The sequence below is a fragment of the Bos javanicus genome, chromosome 11 (assembly GCF_032452875.1).
Source record: "Bos javanicus breed banteng chromosome 11, ARS-OSU_banteng_1.0, whole genome shotgun sequence".
NCBI classification, from domain to species: Eukaryota; Metazoa; Chordata; class Mammalia; order Artiodactyla; family Bovidae; genus Bos; species Bos javanicus.
The window spans coordinates 73011944-73034108 of NC_083878.1; the positions used below are offsets into that span (position 1 = coordinate 73011944).

At 40.0% G+C, this 22165-nt stretch overlaps 2 protein-coding genes across 2 annotated transcripts in view; both read right to left on the bottom strand.

The window, feature by feature from the left end:
- DRC1 (dynein regulatory complex subunit 1) overlaps positions 1 to 2800 on the bottom strand; it is a 38508-nt gene extending 35708 nt beyond the window's left edge. The window contains exon 1 of the mRNA XM_061433069.1: positions 2542 to 2800. Within this exon, the coding sequence (XP_061289053.1) occupies positions 2542 to 2696 (155 nt within the window). The 5' untranslated portion in view covers positions 2697 to 2800. The remainder of the gene's footprint in view (positions 1 to 2541) is intronic.
- A 6332-nt stretch (positions 2801 to 9132) lies between these two features.
- SELENOI (selenoprotein I) overlaps positions 9133 to 22165 on the bottom strand; it is a 45982-nt gene continuing 32949 nt past the window's right edge. Inside the window, exons 7-10 of the mRNA XM_061433070.1 lie at positions 21467 to 21515; positions 19285 to 19465; positions 17884 to 18066; positions 9133 to 15905 (exon numbers count right to left, since the gene is read on the bottom strand). Coding sequence (XP_061289054.1) covers positions 15807 to 15905; positions 17884 to 18066; positions 19285 to 19465; positions 21467 to 21515 — 512 coding nt within the window. The 3' untranslated portion in view covers positions 9133 to 15806. The remainder of the gene's footprint in view (positions 15906 to 17883; positions 18067 to 19284; positions 19466 to 21466; positions 21516 to 22165) is intronic.

Consider the following 22165-nt stretch of genomic DNA (forward strand, 5'->3'; position numbering starts at 1 on the left):
TTTTGTTTTTAAATCTTTCTGCCGAGCTGTGCATGGCCTGGGGGATTTAAATTTAAATTTAAAATTTTCATAGTGTATTTCACCATATACAAAAATATATTCCATAGGGATAAAAATTCGAATACTAAAAAGAACACAATCCAGGATTTCCTTGGTGGTCCAGTGGTTAAGACTCTGAGTTTCCAATGCAGGGGGTGCCTGTAGGATCTTAGCTCGCTCCCCATGGAACCTGCCTCCCCTGCATTGGAAGGGCAGAGAATTTTTTACCCCTGCCCCCACCACCCGAGGGGCATGTGGGATCTTTGTTCCTCCAAACCATTCCCTAAAGAGCAACAAGGGTGATCTTAACATGCTTAGAAAGTTGAGAAATTCTCACACTAGGTTGTTGGCCTGTGGGTAAGAGCTATAGCCATATGGAAGGTCAAATGGACACTCCAAAACTGCACCCAAGTGCATAAAAAACAATACTGTAGACCAGGGCTATGGCAGGGATTAGCATCACCCTTAGGGATCTCAAGGACTTCCCAGGTGGCTCAGTGGTAAAGAACCTGCCTGCCAATGCAGGAGACGCAGGAGACGTGGATTCAATCCCTGGGTTGAGAAGATCCCCTGGAGAAGGAAATGGCAATCCATTTCAGTATTCTTGCCTGGAAAATTTCATGGACAGAGATGCCTTGTGGGCTACAGTCCACAGGGTCACAAAGAGTTGGACATGAGTGAGCGATTGAGCACACAATACAATTAGGGATCTCACAGATGTGGGAGTGGTGGTGCCTATCAAATCTCCATTTAATTCACTCGTCAGGTCCCTGCAAAAACTGGATGGATGGAGCCAAGAAAATGATTGTCAATTACTGCAAGCTCAAGAAAGCAGCAGTCCTCATCGCAGCTGCCTTGCAGGTCCTTGCTTGAGCATATGAGTGTGGCCTTAGGTACCTGGAATGCGGCCACTGATTGAGCCAAATACGCTATTTCTACCTCAGTCAGGAAAAAGGATTAGGAAGTTTATATCGAGGAGGAACAGATAATACACACTCATACAGCCCTTGTACTTGCAGGGCCATGTCAATGCCCCTGAGCTGACAAACTAGAGTCTGGATAGATCAGGACCACTTGGATATCCCACAGAGAATCACATTGATCTGTTATCTCAGGGCTGGCAAACTTTGGCCGATGCGCCAAATCTGATTCATTTGCTTTTGTATGGCTCAGGAGTGAAGAATGATTTTTTTACATTTTCAAATGGTTTTTTTTTAAAGATCAAGATGAATAGGCAGAGCACAGGGGATTTTTAGGACAGTGAAACTCTTCAGTACAATACTGTGATGGTAGATACATGCCATTATATATTTATCAAGATCCAACTGTTGTAACCAATGTACCATTCTGGTGAAGAATATTGATAGTGGAGGAGGTTATACATGTGTAGAGTGTGTGTTAGTCATTCAGTCGGGTGTGACTCTTTGTGACCCCATGGACTGTAGCCCACCAGGTCCTCTGTCCATGGAATTCTCCAGGCAAGAATCCTGGAGTGGGTTGCCATTTCCTTCTCTAGGGGATCTTCCCAACCCAGGGATCAAATCCAGGTCTCCCACATTGCAGTCAGATTCTTTACCATCTGAGCCACCAGGGAAGCTTCATACATGTGTGGAAGTAGGGGGTAAATGGGAAACCTCTGTAGTTTCCACTCAATTCTTCTGTGAAACTAAAACTGCTATAAAATATGAAGTGTATCAATTTAGAAAAAAAGATCTAAAGATGAAGAATATTCTGTGACACATTAACATTATATGAAATGCAAATTTCAGTGTCCTTAAGTAAAGTTTTTGTTGGAACACAGCCACATCTCTTTAGGGCCCTTGTGTCCAAAGGCCGGCAGACAACAAGAGAAGCACCGTCTTGGCAAGGCAGCTGACCCTGACCAGCAAGACGAGATATAAGTGCTGTTACACAGGGCGGGTGTTCAGGCGGTCACGGGTTCACGCAAATTCCCCTCGGTCCCCCTTCTTAAGACAGGCCACAAAGTCTGTGAGTGGACGGGGGTGGCAACCCCAGCCTGAAAATGGTATGGTTATCAGCCTCAGACCCTGCAGGAAAAGGGTTTTGTGTCACACAACCAGTTAAGCCACTGAGACCAACAGAAGTGATAGCCGAGGTCTGCTCTGTAACCCCTTGTGGAAGGAAGGCAGGCTGGGAGGCAAGGAAGAAAGAAAGACCTCGGAGGACAGGTCATGAAGCCCCAACATCTTCAGGTACGGCCCACAGTGCCTGGCGCAGAAGGCTCTCCGTGAACGTGCTGGAGGGATTCCTTTTCCATCTTTCACTTTACTAAGTGTATTCAGTGCTTTAATATCACATACTTTGGACCTTCTGGTAGAAAAGTTTTCTATCTCATCAAGAAGCAAGACCAGCTCACACGTAGGGCACGCGAGCCCCTCACTGCAGGGGCTCCGGCGTGGAGAAGCCACCACCTCATTCCAGCACTTGGGTCACCCGCACCCTGGGCGCTCCTCGGAAGAACGCGTCCAAACCCTGACTCACCGCCTCCGAGCTTCCAGGCGCGCCGCGATGCGCAGGCGCCGGGCCTGGATCCGCTCCTGAGGATTATCAGAATGTATGGAGGGTCCGAGAATTGGGGGGGCTAAATGTTCCTCCTCCTTCTCCTCCAGGACCCCCAAGGACCCCGGCGGATTCATGGCAGGTGCCTTCCGCCCCCGGGGTAGCCCTGCCTGGACCACCTTGGGACTACAGCTTGGTTACTAACAACAAAGCTGTTGCCAGGGAAATGCAGTCACCTGACCCGCAGCTGGCGTGGTTGCGCGCGCAGCCACTAAGGCCGGGCGCACTGGTGTACATAGCGCTGTTATCTCAGTTTGGGGCTTTATTCCTCCTTGCCGCAATTACGGTAAGGACTGTATTGAATCCCCCATTAAGGCTCAGGTGGTATTAACAGAGGCTGGAAGACTTCAGAACTGAACCAAGTTGTGATTCATCACTTACCGACCCTATGATTAATTCTTCATCCATCAAATAAAAAATCCTCAAAATCACCATATTCATCTAATGTAATTCAATGTCTACTCTATGCCAATCACTGTGCTAGCTCCGAGGATCCAAGGGTTGTCCTTTCCTCGATGGAGGGGGTAGAATAATAGGTTCACTCAGAAATTCTGAACTAAAGTACATTGCACCCACCTGCCTGTCATCCATTCTTTTTTAAAATTAATGTATATAACTTTATTTTTGGCTGTGCTGGGTCTTCTTTGCAGCAGGGGTTTTTCTCTAGTTGCCACGAGTGGGAGCTACTCCTTGTTGCAGTGCATGGGCTTCTCATTTCGGAGCAAGGGCTCTGAGGCATAAGGGCTTTGGTGGTTGCCGCTCCTGGGTGCAGTAGTTACAGTCTCCAGGCTCCAGAGCACAGGCTCAATAGTTGCAGCACACAGACTTAGTTCTTCCGTGGCATGTGAGATCCTCCCAGATCAGAGATCCAACTTTTGTCTCCTGCACTGGCAGGCAGATTCTTTACCACTGAGCCACCAAGGAAGCCTGTTATCCATTTCTGTTTGAGCTCCTACTCTTGTGTATTCAGCCTCTATCGACTGTAGAATGTGAAAAACCCCTGCCATCAATAAATTTATATCTAACAAGGAACTGTTATCTTCTGTAGCGGTTTTCAGTAGGGTTACACTCCATCACTACCCGCAATCACATACAGAAAAAGGAGGAGAGCAGAGAAAAAAAGGTAGGAAAGGGAATGAGGCGGGGAGGAATGAAAGTTAAGAGCACAGAAGCACATTTAAACTTTGGAGGGAGCACTGTCCCTTGAAAGCACTATTTCCTGGGTGTTTTGTACGTGTCAAATGTCACATTGCGACAAAAAATGCACAGTGCTTATGTAGCATTAAGACCCATTCGAAAACAAGCAGGATAACATTTGATTGAACCTTGTCCCACTGGCCTGAGAGACTCTCAGAAAAGGGCCTAGGGTAGTAAGAAATTGCAGACAGGCCCTGCCACCTTGGGTATGGTGCAACTTACTGTTTTCTCACCTGTACTGCCTGCCTACTCAAATCACAAGCAACAGTGAAGCCAAAGAAAATAAGCCCCTTGTGAATAAGCCCTACCCAGCGGCAAATGGAGTTTTCTTTTTTAAATTATTTTTTCCAAGCGTGCAAGGGGTAGGCAGATTTAAGAGCACCAATATCTTGGAGCAGCTAAATCCAACAGCTGCCTGGATCCTTGTCCCATATGTAGCCAGGGTGAGGAGTCTGGAGGGTGCAGGAGGAGTAGGTATTTGCTTCTGGGCCTCAGCCCTCTGCCAGACCTCTCTCCCCTTTAGTTGTAACCTCAAGCATTACAATAAACTTCCTTGGGGCCAAGGAACCAGAGGGGCAATGCATAGTTCTGACCGCTAACTCCTCCAGGTCCTGGGCCATGACTCCACCATCTGGGAGAAGAGAAACAAGTACCACCGTGTGTGCAGGTCAGCGGCTGGGAGTAGGATACCTAAGAAAGTCTGTGGGGATTGGCTGTCATACAAGAGATGGCAGAGAGTGCAAAGGTATCAGAGAAAGTCATAAAGAGCAATCAATAGGATGCTTGGCTAAGAGCCAGCCATTTTTTGTGATAAGGATGCTGAATCCCTTTTTTGCTGTTTGAGCTTTTAATAAAAGGCTTGTGCTTTTTTTTCCCTTTGCTCCGTATCTGGGCAGCAGATTTAAACAAACAAACAAAAAACCATGGGAATTCCCTAGTAGTTTAGTGGCTCAGCGGTAAAGAATCTGCCTGCAGTGTGCAGGAGACACTGGAGATGTGGGTTCAATCCCTGGGTCAGAAAGATCCTCTGGAGAAGAAAATGGCAACCCACTCCAGTATTCTTGCCTGGAAAATCCCACAGAGGAGCCTGGCGGGCTACAGTCCACGGGGTCACAAAGAGTCAAACTGAGTGACTAAGCACTGACTGCCCTTAGTGGTTAAGACTCCACACTGCCAAAGTAGGGGCACAGGTTTGATACCTGGTTGGGGAACTAAGATCCCACATGCCATGTGGCACAGCCAAAAGATAAACAAAAAACCCTGGGTGCTCCCTTCTCTGGTGGAAGGTTCCACCTGTGTGTGCTGGCTCTACCTTCTAACCATAGTAACACCCCAAGCCAGTGTCTTTCTGGCTCTTTTCGGCCATTTTCCAACCAGCTGGAAGGTCTTCACTGCTGTTACAGACAGTCTCAATTATACAAATAACAAACCTTTTTCATAGGTGTGGAGGAAAACAATACTCTCATTCACTACTGAAAAGACGTTTTAGGACAGTTTGCCAGTATCAATAGTTTAGAAGAGCGTATGTATTGAGTAGGCAATTCTACGTAAAAGAATTATCCTTGAGAGATAATAGGTCTAGGATACAACCCCACAGGGTCAAGATTACATGAGTAACTTTTTGAAGTTTAGATAGACCCAAGCTGGTTAGCCCTGCTGCCAGGCCCATTCTAGGTGTTTGAGGTTTGCATTCAGAAGGAAAGGGGTAACTGCTAAGGCAACCAAGACGCTGGGAGGGCAGGGGATTAAGAAAACATAAGCCAGAGAATTAGCCTGGGTTAAAATATGGGACTTTTCCTCCCTCACCTCCTTTAAACCTGCTACAGAAAATTTTGAATGCCCACTGCCAGAACTGGGAGATCAATTCTGATGGTTTTAAAAAAAGGAATATTTTCCTCAGAAGCAATGTTAGAAAATATGAGTTTTTATGAGATATATATATATATATGTATGTGTGTGTGTATATATATATATATATATATATATAAGCAACAGTTAGAACTGGACATGGAACAACAGACTGGTTCCAAATAGGAAAAGGAGTACGTCAAGGCTGTATACTGTCACCCTGCTTATTTAACTTATATGCAGAATACATCATGAGAAACACTGGGCTGGAAGAAGCACAAGCTGGAATCAAGATTGCCAGGAGAAATATCAATAACCTCAGATATACAGATGACACCACCCTTATGGCAGAAAGTGAAGAGGAACTAAAAAGCCTCTTGATGAAGGTGAAAGAGAAGAGTGAAAAAGTTGGCTTAAAGCTCAACGTTCAGAAAACGAAGATCATGGCATCCGGTCCCATCACTTCATGGGAAATAGATGGGGAAACAGTGGCAAACTTTATTTTTGGGGGCTCCAAAATCACTGCAGATGGTGACTGCAGCCATGAAATTAAAAGACGCTTACTCCTTGGAAGGAAAGTTATGACCAACCTAGATAGCATATTCAAAAGCAGAGATGCTACTTTGCCAACAAAGGTTTGTCTAGTCAAGTGCGGGGAGAGAGCTCCGCCTCTGGCAAAGGTCATGAGGAAGGAGGCTTGGCATACGCAAAGGCGGGATCAAGCCTCAGGAGTCTCCCTGGAAATTCTCGAGCAATCTACCCCCAAATTCAGAGTCTGCCTACTTTCTGCTTTGTGCTTTCACCTACACCTCTGACTTTATGGGGGGCTGTCCCCCACTACCTCTCTGAAAAAAGTTAGCTTACAGCTCCAGTTAATAATTCCTGGGTGTGACAGTGTTTAACCTACAAACTCCTTTGGAAATCCTCTAGCCTGCCTGAATAGGTTTTCCGGCCACATGTGATTGTTCAGAGCCTCCCAACTGTGAGAGGCAGGAGATGTTCTAAACTGTCTAAACACAGATTCTTTTGAGTAGTTAAAAGATTGATTAGAAATTGTATTGGTGAAGGGATTTTCACTTGTTGGGCCAATGTTTGCTGCTAAGTCTCCATATCCCTTACCTGCTGTGTCCCTGGCAGTGTATTGATTAATATAATTGGTGTAAATAGTAGCTTTAATGTTTGTAACCTGGGACCCTTGAGTTAATTCTTTTTCTTGTTATAGCCCACCACACCTTTGCTCTGTAGGAATGCAACTTTATCTAATGCTTTTGGAGGGTGGCTCCTGACCAATCACCTTTAGAGAAAAATAAGTTTTCTGAAGAAAAGGTCTTAAAATGTTAACAGGCCTCCGGGCCAGAAGATGATGCAAATCACCTAAGCTTTTGCATATGATAAGTTTGCAGGAGGAAAGCCTGGCTTGCTGCCTGACTCTACCCCTTCCCCCATTATCCTCTATGCATAACTTAAGGTATAAAAACTACTTTGGAAAATAAAGTACGGGCCTTGTTCACCGAAACTTGGTCTCACCATGTCGTTCTTTCTCTTACCTTCTGGCTGAATTATTTAGTCTCTTTTCTGCACTAAATTTCCTCACTGAGCTATCCTTATTTCAGCCTCTTTTCTCCACTGAATTTCCTCACTGAGCTATCCTTATTTCAGCCTCTTTTCTCCACTGAATTTCCTCACTGAGCTATCCTTATTTCAGCCTCTTTTCTTCACTGAATTTTACTGAGCTATCCTCATTCTATTACTCTTTATATCCTTAATTAACGTTTAATTAAGCAATTGTTTCCTGATCTTCGCCTACGCCGTCTCTCCTTCGAATACCCTGGATCAGCCGGGGCTGGTCCCCGGCAGTCAAGGCTATGGTTTTTCTTGTGGGCATGTATGGATGTGAGAGTTGGACTGTGAAGAAGGCTGAGTGCCGAAGAATTGGTGCTTTTGAACTGTGGTGTTGGAGAAGACTCTTTTGAGAGTCCCTTGGACTGCAAGGAGATCCAACCAGTCCATTCTGGAGATCAGCCCTGGGATTTCTTTGGAAGGACTGATGCTAAAGCTGAAACTCCAATACTTTGGCCACCTCATGCGAAGAGTTGACTCACTGGAAAAGACCCTGATGCTGGGAGGGATCGGGGGCAGGAGGAGAAGGGGACAACAGAGGATGAGATGGCTGGATGGCATCACTGACTCGATGGATGTGAATCTGAGTGAACTCCAGGAGTTGGTGATGGACAGGGAGGCCTGGCGTGCTGTGATTCATGGGGTCGCAAAGAGTCGGACACAACTGAGCGACTGAACTGAACTGAAAGTTCAGGTGCACTAAATGTGGGTTATTAAGTTCTTGAGCAATTAGCCTGGAAAATTAACACCATACATTAGTACTCTTTATATGGGAAGATGGTTTCTGTTTTTAAACTTTATTTTTTATTGGGGTATAGCTGATTAACTGTGTTGTGAAAGTTCAGGCAAACAGCAGGGGGACTCAGCCATACATATACATGTATCCATTCTCCCCCAAATGCCCTTCCCATCCAGGCTGCCACATAACATTGAGCAAAATTCCCTGTGCTATACAGTAGGTCCTTATTGGTTATCCATTTTGAATGTAGCAGTGTATAAATGACCTTCCCAAACTCCCTGACTATCCCTTCTTCCAGGCAACCATAAGCTTGTTCTCTAAGTCTGTGAACCTCTGTATTATAAGTTCATTTGTATAATTTCTTTTCAGATTCCACATATAAGGGGTGTCATATTATTTCTCTCTCCCTTACTTCACTCAGTATGACATTCTCTAGGTCCACGTTATGTTGCTGCAAATGGCATTATTCCATTCTTTTTAATGGCTTAGTAATATTCCATTGTATATATGTAACACATCTTCTTTATCCATTCCTCTGTTGAGGGACATTTAAGTTGCTTTCATGTCTTGGCTATTGTAAACAGTGCTGCAATGAACACTCGGGTGCGTGGATCCTTTCAGATGGTATTTTTCTCTTGATGTATGCCCAGGAGTGGGATTGCAAGGTCATATGGTAGCTTTATTTTTAGTTTAAGGAACCTCCACACTGTTCTCCACAGTGGCTGTACCAATTTACATTCCCACCAGTAGTGTAGGAGGGTTATGTGAAGATGTTTTTCCATATGAAACAATCACCTTACAAGCTAATGTAAGTGTGATTCAGTTATTATGAGAACAATAAATACTGCCTAGTATCCAGTTCTGGGAGGATCATAGCAGTATATTATGAAAAGCTGTTCCTGCCACCTTCCTAGTACTTTGCTCTCTGAAACAAGTCACAGGATTATAGAACACCCAGGAGCAAGCAGGCTGATCAAACAAAACAAAACCTTTTAAAATTCTGCTCAAAATTAACCAGTGATTCTCTGAGACAAGTGACTGGACACTTTTTCTTTCCCAGAACTCCCCTCCCCTTTTGCACCTACCAAGGAAAAACAAAGACAACAATGTGAAAATAATTAAAAGGATTTAAAAACCATTTACTCTTTACTTTTATTACAATAAATATTTATCCATAATAGAGTTAAAACAATTTTAAATTAAAACCTACTGCATTACTTTTGGGTTTCACAGCAGCAGAAATAAAACATAAATTCAGTTGAGAGCGCAAGGCTTCCAGAATCCAGTGGCAAGAAACACAGGTCTTGATTATGTGGGCGAGCAATGGGGACCGGGAATACCGATGACACAAAACGAATGGTGAAATGTACATCTGTACCCTGTTTGCACATCAAATTACCTAAGACCTCACAACATTCCAGCTAAGGAATTTAAGCAAGTTGTGACATCCCATTTCCCACAAAAGCTAGAGTTTTCCCCCATCAAGCCCAAGAGCACAACTGCTCCAAGCACTGCCTTCTGGCCAGGAATGGGCCCCACCATCATTCAAACCCTGGAAGCCTCAACTCTGGTGGAAGCAACCATCTTCTCACAAGTTTTCTGACTCACACAATCCCTGGTGAAAGGGAAGCGGAAAATGACATGTCGAGGCCTTTCTTGGGGACTAAGATGAAAGGCAAGAAGGAAAGACTGGAGATGCAGATAAGGAACAGGCTTCTCAGAGTTACAGGGTACATGCAGATTAAGTCAACATGAAGAAACAGTCAGTCTGGTGAGGGCTTATCACCTTGCTGATAATCAAGAGTAGACTGTGCATACATACGAATACATTATACATATATATGCACAAAGAATATATGTATACATATTAAATATGTAGGCATCCACACACCACACATAACCAGATAAAATAAATGCTATGTTATTTGCTACGAACACGGGCAAGTCCTAAGTAGACCAATTATAAACATGTTCAATTAAACTACTTGAAAGGGAAAATAACTTTGTGTTCCTTTCAACTTCTCTCACATATTCCATTTGTAGCAGACACATTCCAGTTACTTAAGTGGTATTGTTTCTAGGTACCTAAGGGGATGGAAATCATCCTTCTGTTTCAGAATACTACAGAAAGCAAACTGCAATAGGACCAGGCTATACAAATCAATAATTGATTTGGCCATGATTCCCACCACCTATTCTTAGTCACAGGACATGAAACCTTACTCAGAAAAGCGTCAATTTCTTTTCCTACCATTGGCTACAAATTTAATCTATTCTGTTAGATGGGAGGGGAAAGGGAGAATGCAGGTCGAAAGGAGTTTACACCTCAGCAACTGTTCACTGCCTTCCACTTTACCCAGAGGAAATACTACTTAAAAAAAAACAAACTCTGAAATTTAGAGTTTAATACTGAATTCTGCTTTCTTGGAACATTCCATAAAAAGCAAACGATTACCTGCAGCTGGGTTTTTGTCTCCTGAATAGCTGCTCTAATGGGATAAGTTATTTAAACAAAATAACCCACCCAAAAATGTTCATACTGTGGGCAGTCTTAATTAGTACTTACTAAAATAAGTCTGATACAGAATGATACCAGTAATTCAAACAGATTCATAATGCAGCATTCATGGACCTCATAAAATTAAAACAGGCCCCTCCTATAATCTGATTAGTAACATGAAGTACTGAACATGGTTCTAGTCAAGAACTTACTCCGTGTATGTTTCAATAAAAACCAAAATCAATTCCTATTCTGTTATCCATAGAAACTGCTTAAGAAAAGACTTTAGCCTAAGAGTCACAAGGCATCCACAGCATTTAGCCACTCTGTGGGTCTCCAAAAGTGTCTGGTTACAACGTAGCATTAGGTACTCCATGATGATGATCCAATTCATATGCTTTCAAAATAACACTACCCTGATTGAATCTGGTTTTCTAAGAATCATTCTATGAAAAGACAGACAATGTGAATGGCCTGTAGGAGACCAGACAATACTTCTGTGTCCAAACGGACTCTCCCTAAGACAAGCCCTTGTTAAAATATTCTAAAATCAGTCCATGTGCCATTTTCCAATTCTGGGAATCTGGCCTTTCTCTCCAAATGCAATATAACCCACTCACTCAGGCCACTTGTGAAAAAGGCCGCAAATGCCAAAACTTCTTATGCTACCCGAAATATTAGTTCATTTAAGGTATGTCTGAAAAAAGAGCAAGTATCTGCTTAAAAACAATTGGCTAGATTACTGTCTTTCACATATTTATTAAAAAGGAAAGCATTACTAGCATGCAGCTTTAAAAGGTTGTTTACCGTGCACCACAGAAACAATGGAGATGAATTAGCCAATAAGTCCAATTCCCACAGCTCCACACAAAGGAAAAAGTAAACACACTGCCACTTTCTCTGGAAAAGCTAGACAACCATGATTTACCATATATCCTAAAGCAACTGTCTGCCAACACGTCAGGTATCTGTACCACTGTCAAACATGGAAAGTAAAATACACAAATCACATGGGTTACACAATAAAGGAAAATCTGAAAATTACTCAAGCTTCCTAAAATGTACAGGACATCATACTTTCAAGTTTCACAGTGATTAATTTAACACCATTTTACTGTTAAAACTGTCACTTAAAAGGTACATGTCAAAGTGCTTCAAATGCAGCATACTAAAAAATCTCCCTGGAAGTTTCTAGTACTGGCAGCTCACTGAAGACTATTCACCCACAGGGTGTTCAAGAATGGACATGTGGCCTTACAAGCACACCTCATGGGACAAAGAAAATTTCAATCTGATTTCACAAATTTCCTATAGCGTGCTCCAGCAAGTCCAGAACTGAAGTCAAGATAAAGGCCACTCTAAACACAGGAATCAGCACCATCCAAGATTTCTGTATCTGTTTTTGGCTTACTGGCGGACCCAAAGTCAAAAGATCTAGTCCTTCAGATTTACTTTGTTATCTCTGGCACATTCCCACTCCTTGCCTAGGTGAGAGATCTAAGGCCATCAAGGAAATCTGAATGTGGCAGGGTACAGGGGGCGACAAAGCAAGTGGAGTCTCTGTCCCAGGTGGTGGCTGGTTAAAGGGAAACCCAGGGGAAGAAAGAAGAGGAAGAGTTGCAAACAGGTTTCCTGTTAAAATATTAAGGGGAGAAGTAGTCTCTGATTCAAACACTTTCACATTACTTTTTCATTCTCCATAGATTACAGAATCAAAGCCTGCTTTGGAAAGCAAAGTGAAAAGTGAAAGTGAAAAACGCTCAGTCGTGTCCGACTTTGTAACCCCATGGACTATGTCCATGGAATTCTTCAGGTCAGAATATTGGAGTGGGTAGCCTTTCCCTTCTCCAGGGGATCTTCCCAACCCAGGGATCGAACCGGTGTCTCCTGCATTGTAGGCAGATTCTCTACCAATTGAGCTATCAGGGAAAGCAAGATGTGTTCCAAATGCTTTTGGACTGACTACAACATAAATTAATTCTTTGAAAACTGAACACTTAGGAAACTTTCAAATTCACATTTGAACTTGAAATTAATGGAGGAAGGACAACTTAAATTCTGACAGTTTTGAACTGTGCACTGCAGTAGCATCACTGGGCACTGAAGTGATCTCTTCTTCCCCTTCAAGTAGACACCATCTATGCTTGCTTTCTCCTTTGCATGTTCCCCGACTGCCCAGGCTCCAGGTCATGATCAGTATTCTTTCAGGAACTAATTAGAACTGCGGCAACCCTAGACAGGCACTCCTCTTCCCAAGAGCTCTATATTAAAATAGATAACATGTTGGTAATAGTACTGTAACATTCTAGGCCATAATCAGAATCAAATCTTCTTTTTAAAATTTAACCATGATATTATTAAAATGCCAGGAAAGACTATTTTACTTCTTGATTTGGAAGTTATTCACTCTATTACCCTTAAGACCAAAACCCATGAATTACATCTCTTACACATTAAGGGAGGAATGTTGGTTAAATTGTGGCAATTTTAAACTGTATGTAGATTACACTAAGACCATGAATGTTATTAAAGGATCATAAAAGGCAACATGAATATACTGAGATATTTTTTAGATTTTTCTATCCTATGCCCCTCCTCAAACATAGGGGAATTTTCTGACAAGCATGAAAGGACATTTTTCATACCATAACCTGAAAAGAAACTTCCTACAGGTCTAGGTAACTTTGGTCAGAAGAAACACAAAGCAAACCTCTGGCCTGGCTAAGGCACTCTGTTCTGAAATGGACAGAAAACATGCATGCATGACCAATTATGCCACTTGCTCCCCAAAAGGCAGCTCAGCATATGCTAGGAGAAAGGCTGGGGTGTGAACGCACCCCAAAATATCATGCATAAGCCTGAAACACCTTTTATACTTTGGAAATGTTATGATCACTGGCGATGATGTCAGTTCACAGAGCTCTTTCTAACCAAGTCCTGCTTCAGTTGCTAAACCATACATGACAAATATGGGCTTTCACGATACACTTCAAGACAGCAGACTAAACCAAAAAAAGGAGTCAACAGTACATTAAAGAGTTGCAAGTCCACAGTATTCTGAAACAGTTACTCACTTTTCATCTTTTATCTTCCTAACATCCATCTTTTTTCATCTCATGATGCCAATGAAACTGACTACAGCATAATTCTTAACTACCACGGGGAAACATGTTATCAAGTATAGGCACAAAACAATTTTCAAATAAACCTGATGCAACAGAAAAAGAGCAGAAACACACTTTGAGGTAAAAGAGACCCAAAATTACAGGACATGACCCTATGCCAGAAATAAAGGGTATTTTTTTTTTTTTTTTTTTTACTATACTGTACAAAGTGACGGAAGCCTGTGGTCCAAATTTGCCATTTCATAAATATTTTTCAGCTCTTACATAATACAGATGAATCTCATTTTTGTATACAAAGTCAACAAAACAATAAAATGATTAGCTTAAAATCTTAAAGCAAAGCTTTGTTCCCGGCCCAAATTAACACTTTATCCAGTTCGATTTTACAGATGACACAGAACAAGGTATACAAAAATAAAAGAGTTACTTTTACTTAATCAGTTCATTCTCTGACCTCCATGATGGCAATTTAAATAAACATGGAATCACTATCCATATTCTCCTGTGTTAGTTTCCCAACTATTTTCGGTGTTCATTTTTGTCTTAGAGAAAGTCACGGAATATACCTCAACCTTTACAATTTTTAAAAAATTGAGTACAGTCAGCTCCGTGATGCTTCATTTCTAATAACTTGATGACAATGATTACAGTTCACAAATTTAAAAACTGAAATAATAATTACGTGGTTATTTTTACAAAGTGGCAGATTAAAATCCAACAAAAGAATACACTATAATTAAATTTAATGATGGGCACATTTATAGATTAAATAATGATTATGGTTTTAATTACATTATCAACACAGTGGTGCCTATTTTATCCAAGTGCAATCCGTCCAAAAAAAAGGGTTTAAGATACACTCTTCATTCAAGCACAAACTTCATTCAGTGGAAAATAAAAGAAAATCAGCCAGTAAATTTCACCACCACCAAATTAAGGAGACAAAATCAGAAAGAAATAGAATATCCACATTCATGAAAAGCTGTGATCATAAAACAATCATATGAAAGTCAAAAGAGATTTTTAAGTTTGTCAGTAAACCTCAAAAATTATTCCAAGTCATATTAAAGGGTGTAAATACTCAGTAAGGCATATATATCAAAATTTTTCTTCAGGTGGAGAAGTGAACAAGTTGGGGAAGAGAGAAGTTCTCTCTATGTCTTTATCTTGTATGAAATAAAAAAAACAGCACTGTTTCCTCCACAGAAATCTAGTTTCGCAGCAACGTTCACAGTAGTAATTTCACAGTGAGGTTCATGAGATTCCTAACTCCTAAGAAGCTTTTTTTCTTATAAGGAAGTTAATCTATGTTCCTCACAAGTAATTATTCTAAGAATGGGGCTATCACATGCATTCATATGATCATAGTTCACAGGCACCAAATCTCAGCAACTTGTAGCTGAGGGGAAAAAATGCCACGTTTAAACACTGAACCATGCCAATGAGTGAGCCATAATTACAATCCATTCTCTATTAAGTCTCAATAAAATATTTTTCTTTAAAAGAAAATTAAACCACTTATCAAGATCTGTTCCATAACAAAGAGAGCCGGAATACTAGAGAATTTAAATATATATATATATATATATATATATATATATATATATATATATATAAGCTCTCTTAGCACATGAGGACAAAAGGCATTTCCATGGGAAAGTGAAACCAGTATTTGGCAACTGTATATTGTTCTCTAATCATTTGGCATTCTTGCTGAAAGTGACTTGCTCTTATCTTTTCCCTATATTAGATTTGGGGTACTGATAGCTTCCACAGCTAAAGACTTACTACTAAGTACCAAATATGAAAACACGTTGGATCCTCTGAATGTTATCAGTGTTCCTAAACAAATATGAGGGTTTGAAAAATAAAATCCAAGCACCTTTAACTCTGTATGAACCAAAACATTATGGACTCCTAAACTACAAGGAACATTTTGCTGGGCTATTACGTTTAACCAAAACAACACATGGTTTTATAAAAAAGTAAGCTGGGAGTTAATAGGTCCAATATTCCACAAGTTCAGATATGTATCATTCCTGCTGTCCAAGTACCACACACACACTGAGTTCCCATGTCTGTTAAGTGGATCAGTTTAGTTCAACGGTGATGGATGAATATTTACAAGCATCTTATTTACAGTACTTCTTTTTGTAGATTACAGGCCAATATTCTTTTCTTCTACTCCTAGTCAATCCGAGTTTGGTTTTCTCAAGGAGAAGGGGTAAATGTGAAAATGGTTGCTCAGCTGCTTTACCTATAGAAAACCAGAACATGAGGCAATGACAAATACATACATAATTTCTTTAAAATGCATACAGAATTCATCCTCTGGAAACAATTTACTGGCACGGCAAAAATCATTAGAAATGAAGAGGTCTCCCTAGACTAGGATAGCAGTAGAACTAGCTGGCTAAGTGAGTACCAGAACTATCCTGGGAGAGTTAGGACTTACACCTGGGTCTGCCCAACTTCAAAATCTAGTCTTTGCAGAACCTCCCAGACCACAGAGCCTTACATTCAAATCTACTGCAAAACTATAGGATTAGTTGATTTATACTATCTAGCAGATCAAATATTTACATATATGGTTAGAGTCAATGTTCACCTTCTTACAATGCTTCTAGGTAGTCAGATGTGTAAATTTTTGATGGTTTAAGCCATGTTAGTTAGGGTATCCCTACTAGAGGGCAGGCAAGAGCAAGGTAATGTGCCAGCTAGCAAGTATTGTTTACTTAGTACTTCTTAGTTTCATTCTCATTCTTAATATTTACATTTCAATAGAAGTAATGAATGTTTTTGTGTGGTTCAGCAAGTTTTACCTTCTGGTCAAAAGTTGTAGAAGTGTTAAGAGAGTAGAAAGACAGTCAAAAAAAAAAGATGTTCCTGGAATTTTTTTCAGTTAGCGTGTGCTTTTATTTATTTTCCAGATTTTTAACAACAAAAATGTACTGCCTTTGTAATTTAAAGATAAACATGTTTTGGTTTGGTTTGGCGTGTGTATACGGAGTGTATGTTTTCTGAAGATAGACTTCTGAAGGATCACAGATAAAACCATTATGAAAGACACTGGCAACTGTATTCTACTTCATGCACATGACTGATTAATAACAGAATAAAAGCCTAAAAATGTTGATATAAAGCATGTAACACTAAATTTGCATGAGCAAAATCCTAAATGACTATGTCTTTGTGTCACAGTTCATAGACTTATCATGGTTTTTTTTTAATCTACTTTGTTTCAACAAATATAGGCTACTTTGGGGAGAAACACTAAGGGAAGAAACATACACAAGGTATAAAAAATTATCAAACATGACAGCGTCCTGTTTAAAACATATATAGAAATAAAGGCATTTTGTTTCTCAAATTGATCCACAGCAAGGTTCTTTTCAAAACAAACATATCAAATAGAAGTATTTTTAAAGCCATAAAAATATGAATATCCTCCACATGACCTGACTGCTATGAAATTATCCTCAAAAAACAAAGCAAATGAAGGAAAAAACATTATTACAGGTTGTTCACTCCAACTTTATTTGTAATACTGAAAATCTGCAAAGAATCTAAATGATTAAAATAACTGGGTCACGGTTAAGCAAACTGACATTAAGTAATTGCCTTGACGGAACACTGTACAGCAATTAAAAATCATAAATACAAGACCATGCTAAGATATGTAAAATAATTACAAAACAATGCTAAAGTGTAAGGAAAGAGGAAATAAACTGCATGGTTCTGACTTTCATTTTATTATATGGTTCTTGGTCCATTTGTCCTGAAAGCAGTTTCTTATTTTAGAAGAGAATATTAAGGTTTGCAGAAGATTTCTTAAATCTACTATCTTCTGTATTTCCTCTCATGAAAATGTGCCTAAAGCTAAAGAAGCGAGTTTAGAAACAGAAAATCAACAAATGGGATTACTTTGTCCAATATAATTAAAAGTGCCAATAAATAAATAAATAAAAGCGCAAAAGAGCTTATAATTCTATTACTGAGGAAATGGTTTACAATTCTTCTCATTTAGAAACAAGAACTAATCCTTCACAATAATTACCCAGCTTTTAAATTATTTGTAGTTTAAAACACTACAACAATATCTAGAATCATACACCTGGATATTATCCCAAAATTCTTCCAGTTACTCTAATAAGCAAGCTTCTTCTGAAATTTTCTCTCACCTGCATTCCACTATTTAAGAACCAAATGAACCAATTCTGCCCTAGCTTACTCACCACTCGTACTCCATAGTGGATGTGGGCCAAAGTGAAAGCAGCCGTTAGCGTAAACAGGAGAATGCTCTCAACGTAAGGGGTTACTCCTACATTCACCACCATGACAATCACAAAAAGAGGAAGCAGCAACCAGTTCAAAGTCGGGCACCGGGTACTGCTCATTTGACAAACAATCAGCTGACACTGGAAGTTATTTAAAAGAAAGAGAGAATAATAATTTAATTAAAGCTCTAGTCACTCCAACACTTAAAAAGCATTCAAACAGTTGAGCCAAGATATGTATTAAAACATTACATTATTGTCAAGTTCCATAATTCTCAAATGCTCAGGAGTTCAACTGGACAGCTAGCTACCCCAGCCTCCAAACCTGCAGACCCTCAGACTGGAAGATAATTCAGTAAGGATGCCATAAGAAGGCATTCTCCTACTCGATTAACAGTTTGGATAAAATAAATTGCTCCCAATTTTAAGATTCTATGATATATATGAAAATAATTCTTTCAGAGCAGCCTCCCCAGCACCACACAACTCAATTTCTTCTAGGTGATGAGGAGATGCTACCTCCAATTCAGTCATACTATCACAGAAAACACCTCAAAACCTCTTTGGCTCTCTCTACTTCAACACCTTACTCAAATATAGTTTTATTCCTTCAGAGATACTTTTTGTACAATATGTTAATATTTTTAGATCTTTAGATGAAATCAGCGTGACCTGAAATAGTAAACACATGGTACAGACATAGAAACATAAACTTGGGGGCTAAGTTAAAAAATAAAACCTTATTAAGGATCTAGCCTGAGCTAGAGCACAGGCTTCCTGGCAGTTAGGACTACCAGGGTCTTTTCTCAACCCCTCCTGATCATCCCTCCCCGTCTGCACTCTTGCTGGGCTATAGCAGAGAAAGGGATTTTTTTTTTAACATATGCAGTATTTATTACAAAGTTTTTATTCTATTTTCTTAATTTAAAAACCAGTTGATTAAAAAATATGTGGGGTATACGTGTGTTTTTTTCTCTGCCAAAACCCCCTTCCAAGCTCCCTAAATTAATCATTAGATCTGCTGCCATTTCAACCACACTATTAATAATATTTAGAGTCTGAAAGGAATTATTCCATTAATTCTTCAGCAGGCAACTAAATCAAAAAATTTAAATGATGCCATGGTTCCAAAATACTACCGCGGTTTCCAAATCCTATTGGTTTTAAACAAAAATAAAATAACTTTCTGCATGTTCTGTATACTAACATGTTCTGCATGTTAGTAATTATCCTTTCAAATTTCTGACTATAAGATCTTTAAAATCTGCTTATTCTAATACTATATAAGATTTCTCAAACTATCAAATTCTGTCTAATATTTCTTATTATGTGCTATGATTTTTAAAAGAAAAATCTTACTGTGCTGTTGGCAAAGGCTGTTCCAACCATTAAGTAGAACACTCTAGGGTGTAACTCTAAAATATCTGAAGGTGACAGGAGGATCCACGCTGTAGACAAAATGAATAGCAAACATGGAGAAAAGAAGGGAACCACAGCTTCATAGACTGAATTGTGTTTCAACGTGTTATTTTTATAGCTTCTGGAAAAAAAAAATCAAGTAATACAAGAACATTATTACATATAAAACTCAATACTATACTTGTATCTTTATAGTTTTCAAAGTACTTACACACTTATTCTCTTATATTTATTCACAGTAACCTCACAGGATAGGTAGAACCAACATTATTAATCCTATTTTAGAGGCAGGTTAAGTGAGGATGTAAGAAGCTAAATTTACATAAGTGAAAGTGTTAGTTGCTCAGTTGTTTCTGACTCTTGTAACCCCATGGACTATATAGCCTTCCAGGCTCCTCTGTCCATGGAATTCTCCAGACAAGAATGCTGGAGTGGGTTGCCATTTCCTTCTCCAGAGGATCTTCCCGACCCAGGGACTGAACCAGGGTCTCCTGCATTGTGGGCGGAGTCTTTACCATCTGAGCCACCAAGTTAATCCCATTTTTAGAGGCAGGTTAATCCATTTTAGGGCTTCCCTCATAGCTTAGTTGGGAAAGAACCCACCGGCAATGCAGGAGACCCCAGTTCGATTACTGGGTCAGGCAGATCCACCGGAAAAGTGATAGGCTACCCACTCCAGTATTCTTGTGCTTCCCTTGTGGCTAGCTGGTAAAGAATCTGCCTGCAATGCGGGAGACCTGGGTTCAATCTCTAAGTTAGGAAGATTTCCCTGGAGAAGGGAAAGGCTATCTACTCCAGTATTCTGGTCTGGAGAATTCAGTGGATTGTATAGTCCATGGGGTTGCAAAGAGTCAGACACGACTGAGCAACTTTCACTCAATCCCATTTTAGAGGCAGATTAAATGAGGATGTGAGAATTTAAATTTACATAATTTGGTACCAAGTGGCAGGGCCAGGACTAGAATGGAAGTCTTCTGATTCCCTAGTCTCATTTATCCACCTAGAAAAGTTTTATTATCTGGTCTGGATCCTATGAGATTACATTCTAATAGGAAAAACTAAAACGAACACAAAACCATACTACAAGAGTACCTCACAGGGCTGCTATGATACACAACTTAACAGTGAGAGACTCTGAACCGAGAGGGGCCACTGCATGTCTTGATGGCTCTGGGCACACAGGTGGTAGCACACTCACACATGTCTGCTCATCTGAACTGAGCCCTCAGTCCTCATCCCAGTTCAGCCAATAATTATATAACCTTGGGCAAGACACTGCCCAATCAGGACCTCAACTTTAGAAGAATTATCTCAAATTATCTCTAAGGCTTTTAGAGCATTACATTTTATAACTTTTATGAATGACTGCCAGTGGTCATAAAGAGGGAGATTCAGAGAGACAGGATTGTGCAAGACAAATCTGAGCACTGAAAAATGAAGTGGAAAGTACAAGAAAATGTTCCAAGCAGAGGAAACAGGGAGTGGAGGAAAGAGTGGGAGCAAAAGTACTGAGGAAGGAAAGAACAAAATACATTCAGGTCACAGAAGGAAACTGAGTGTGCTGAGCCCAAGTGGAAATGTGCATAAATCAGAGAGATGGAACTCCACCAGGGCAAGTCCCCTCCCAACCCCTACCCGACTCCTCAGGCACGCCCCACTCTTCAGGAAGTTTGATATGGTGCTCTTTAAGAAATGTCAGCATAGCTCCAGGGTTTGGTCTTCAACTATACAAGTTCAGAAATTTCATTTTATGATCATGCTAACTAAACTTACCTATAATCAACTTATTAAAACTTATAATCAATTCATAAAAAGAATGTAAACCTATGAATATTCCAATAGGAACATACTCTCTTCCAATTCACTCACCCAAAAAAATGACAAATTAGACTGATAAGCCCAAAACTGTTACTAAAAAACTAGTTCTGAGCTAGTTGTGTAGTTGAATTGACTACACAAGCCACTATAGGCAGATGATCCCAATCTCATTCTAGATTCAAAATACAGCTTCATAACCTTTTCAAAATGCCCAGATTTCAAAAGAAAGATCCTAAAATTCACCTAAATAACAATTTCTAAAGATTTTCATATTTCTTGTCCAATTAAAAAATAAAGTACTTACCTGAAAAAATTTAACAAACTCATTGGAAGAGTCACGCACAGTGCACAACCTGAAGGAAAGAACAATTAAATTATTATGAATTAATATTCAAGAGAGATTTTTATAATAATTGAATACATACAAAATATGTAATATTTTTAGATACAACAATTTTCAAGTTCAGATTTACTTCTGTAATGAAACTAAATACATTTTTTAACAATATTTGCAACTGGAAGAGTGGCAGTAGTTTGGTGATTCATAGCAGAGACTCATGGAGCCAGCGTGGGTTGAATCTCAGTTGTGCCACCAATTGGCTATGGGACTTCAGGCAAATTAATTTTTCAGCGCCTCAGTTTCCTCTTTTATAAAATATAGATAATAATAGTAACAATCCCATAGGGTTTTGGGAATTAAATGAGTTATTACATGCAAAGACTCCTGGAACAGTACCTGATTTATAGTAAATTGCACCGTGTATGTTATTTATTGGAAGAGGGAACCATTAATATTAACAGATCCTGCTGCTTCCTTTACACTTATTTTTACCTCCCTGGCGTTCTTAATTTCTCCCCCTACTCTATACACTAATTCTTTCTCCTCAAAGCTAAAAAGACAGCCTTCCCAAGAAACATTATCATTGTTCCTGCTGTTCTCACTATCTACTATCTTACTCTGCTATCTCCTACAACCCAACAAACTTAACTTGTCTTTAACTCC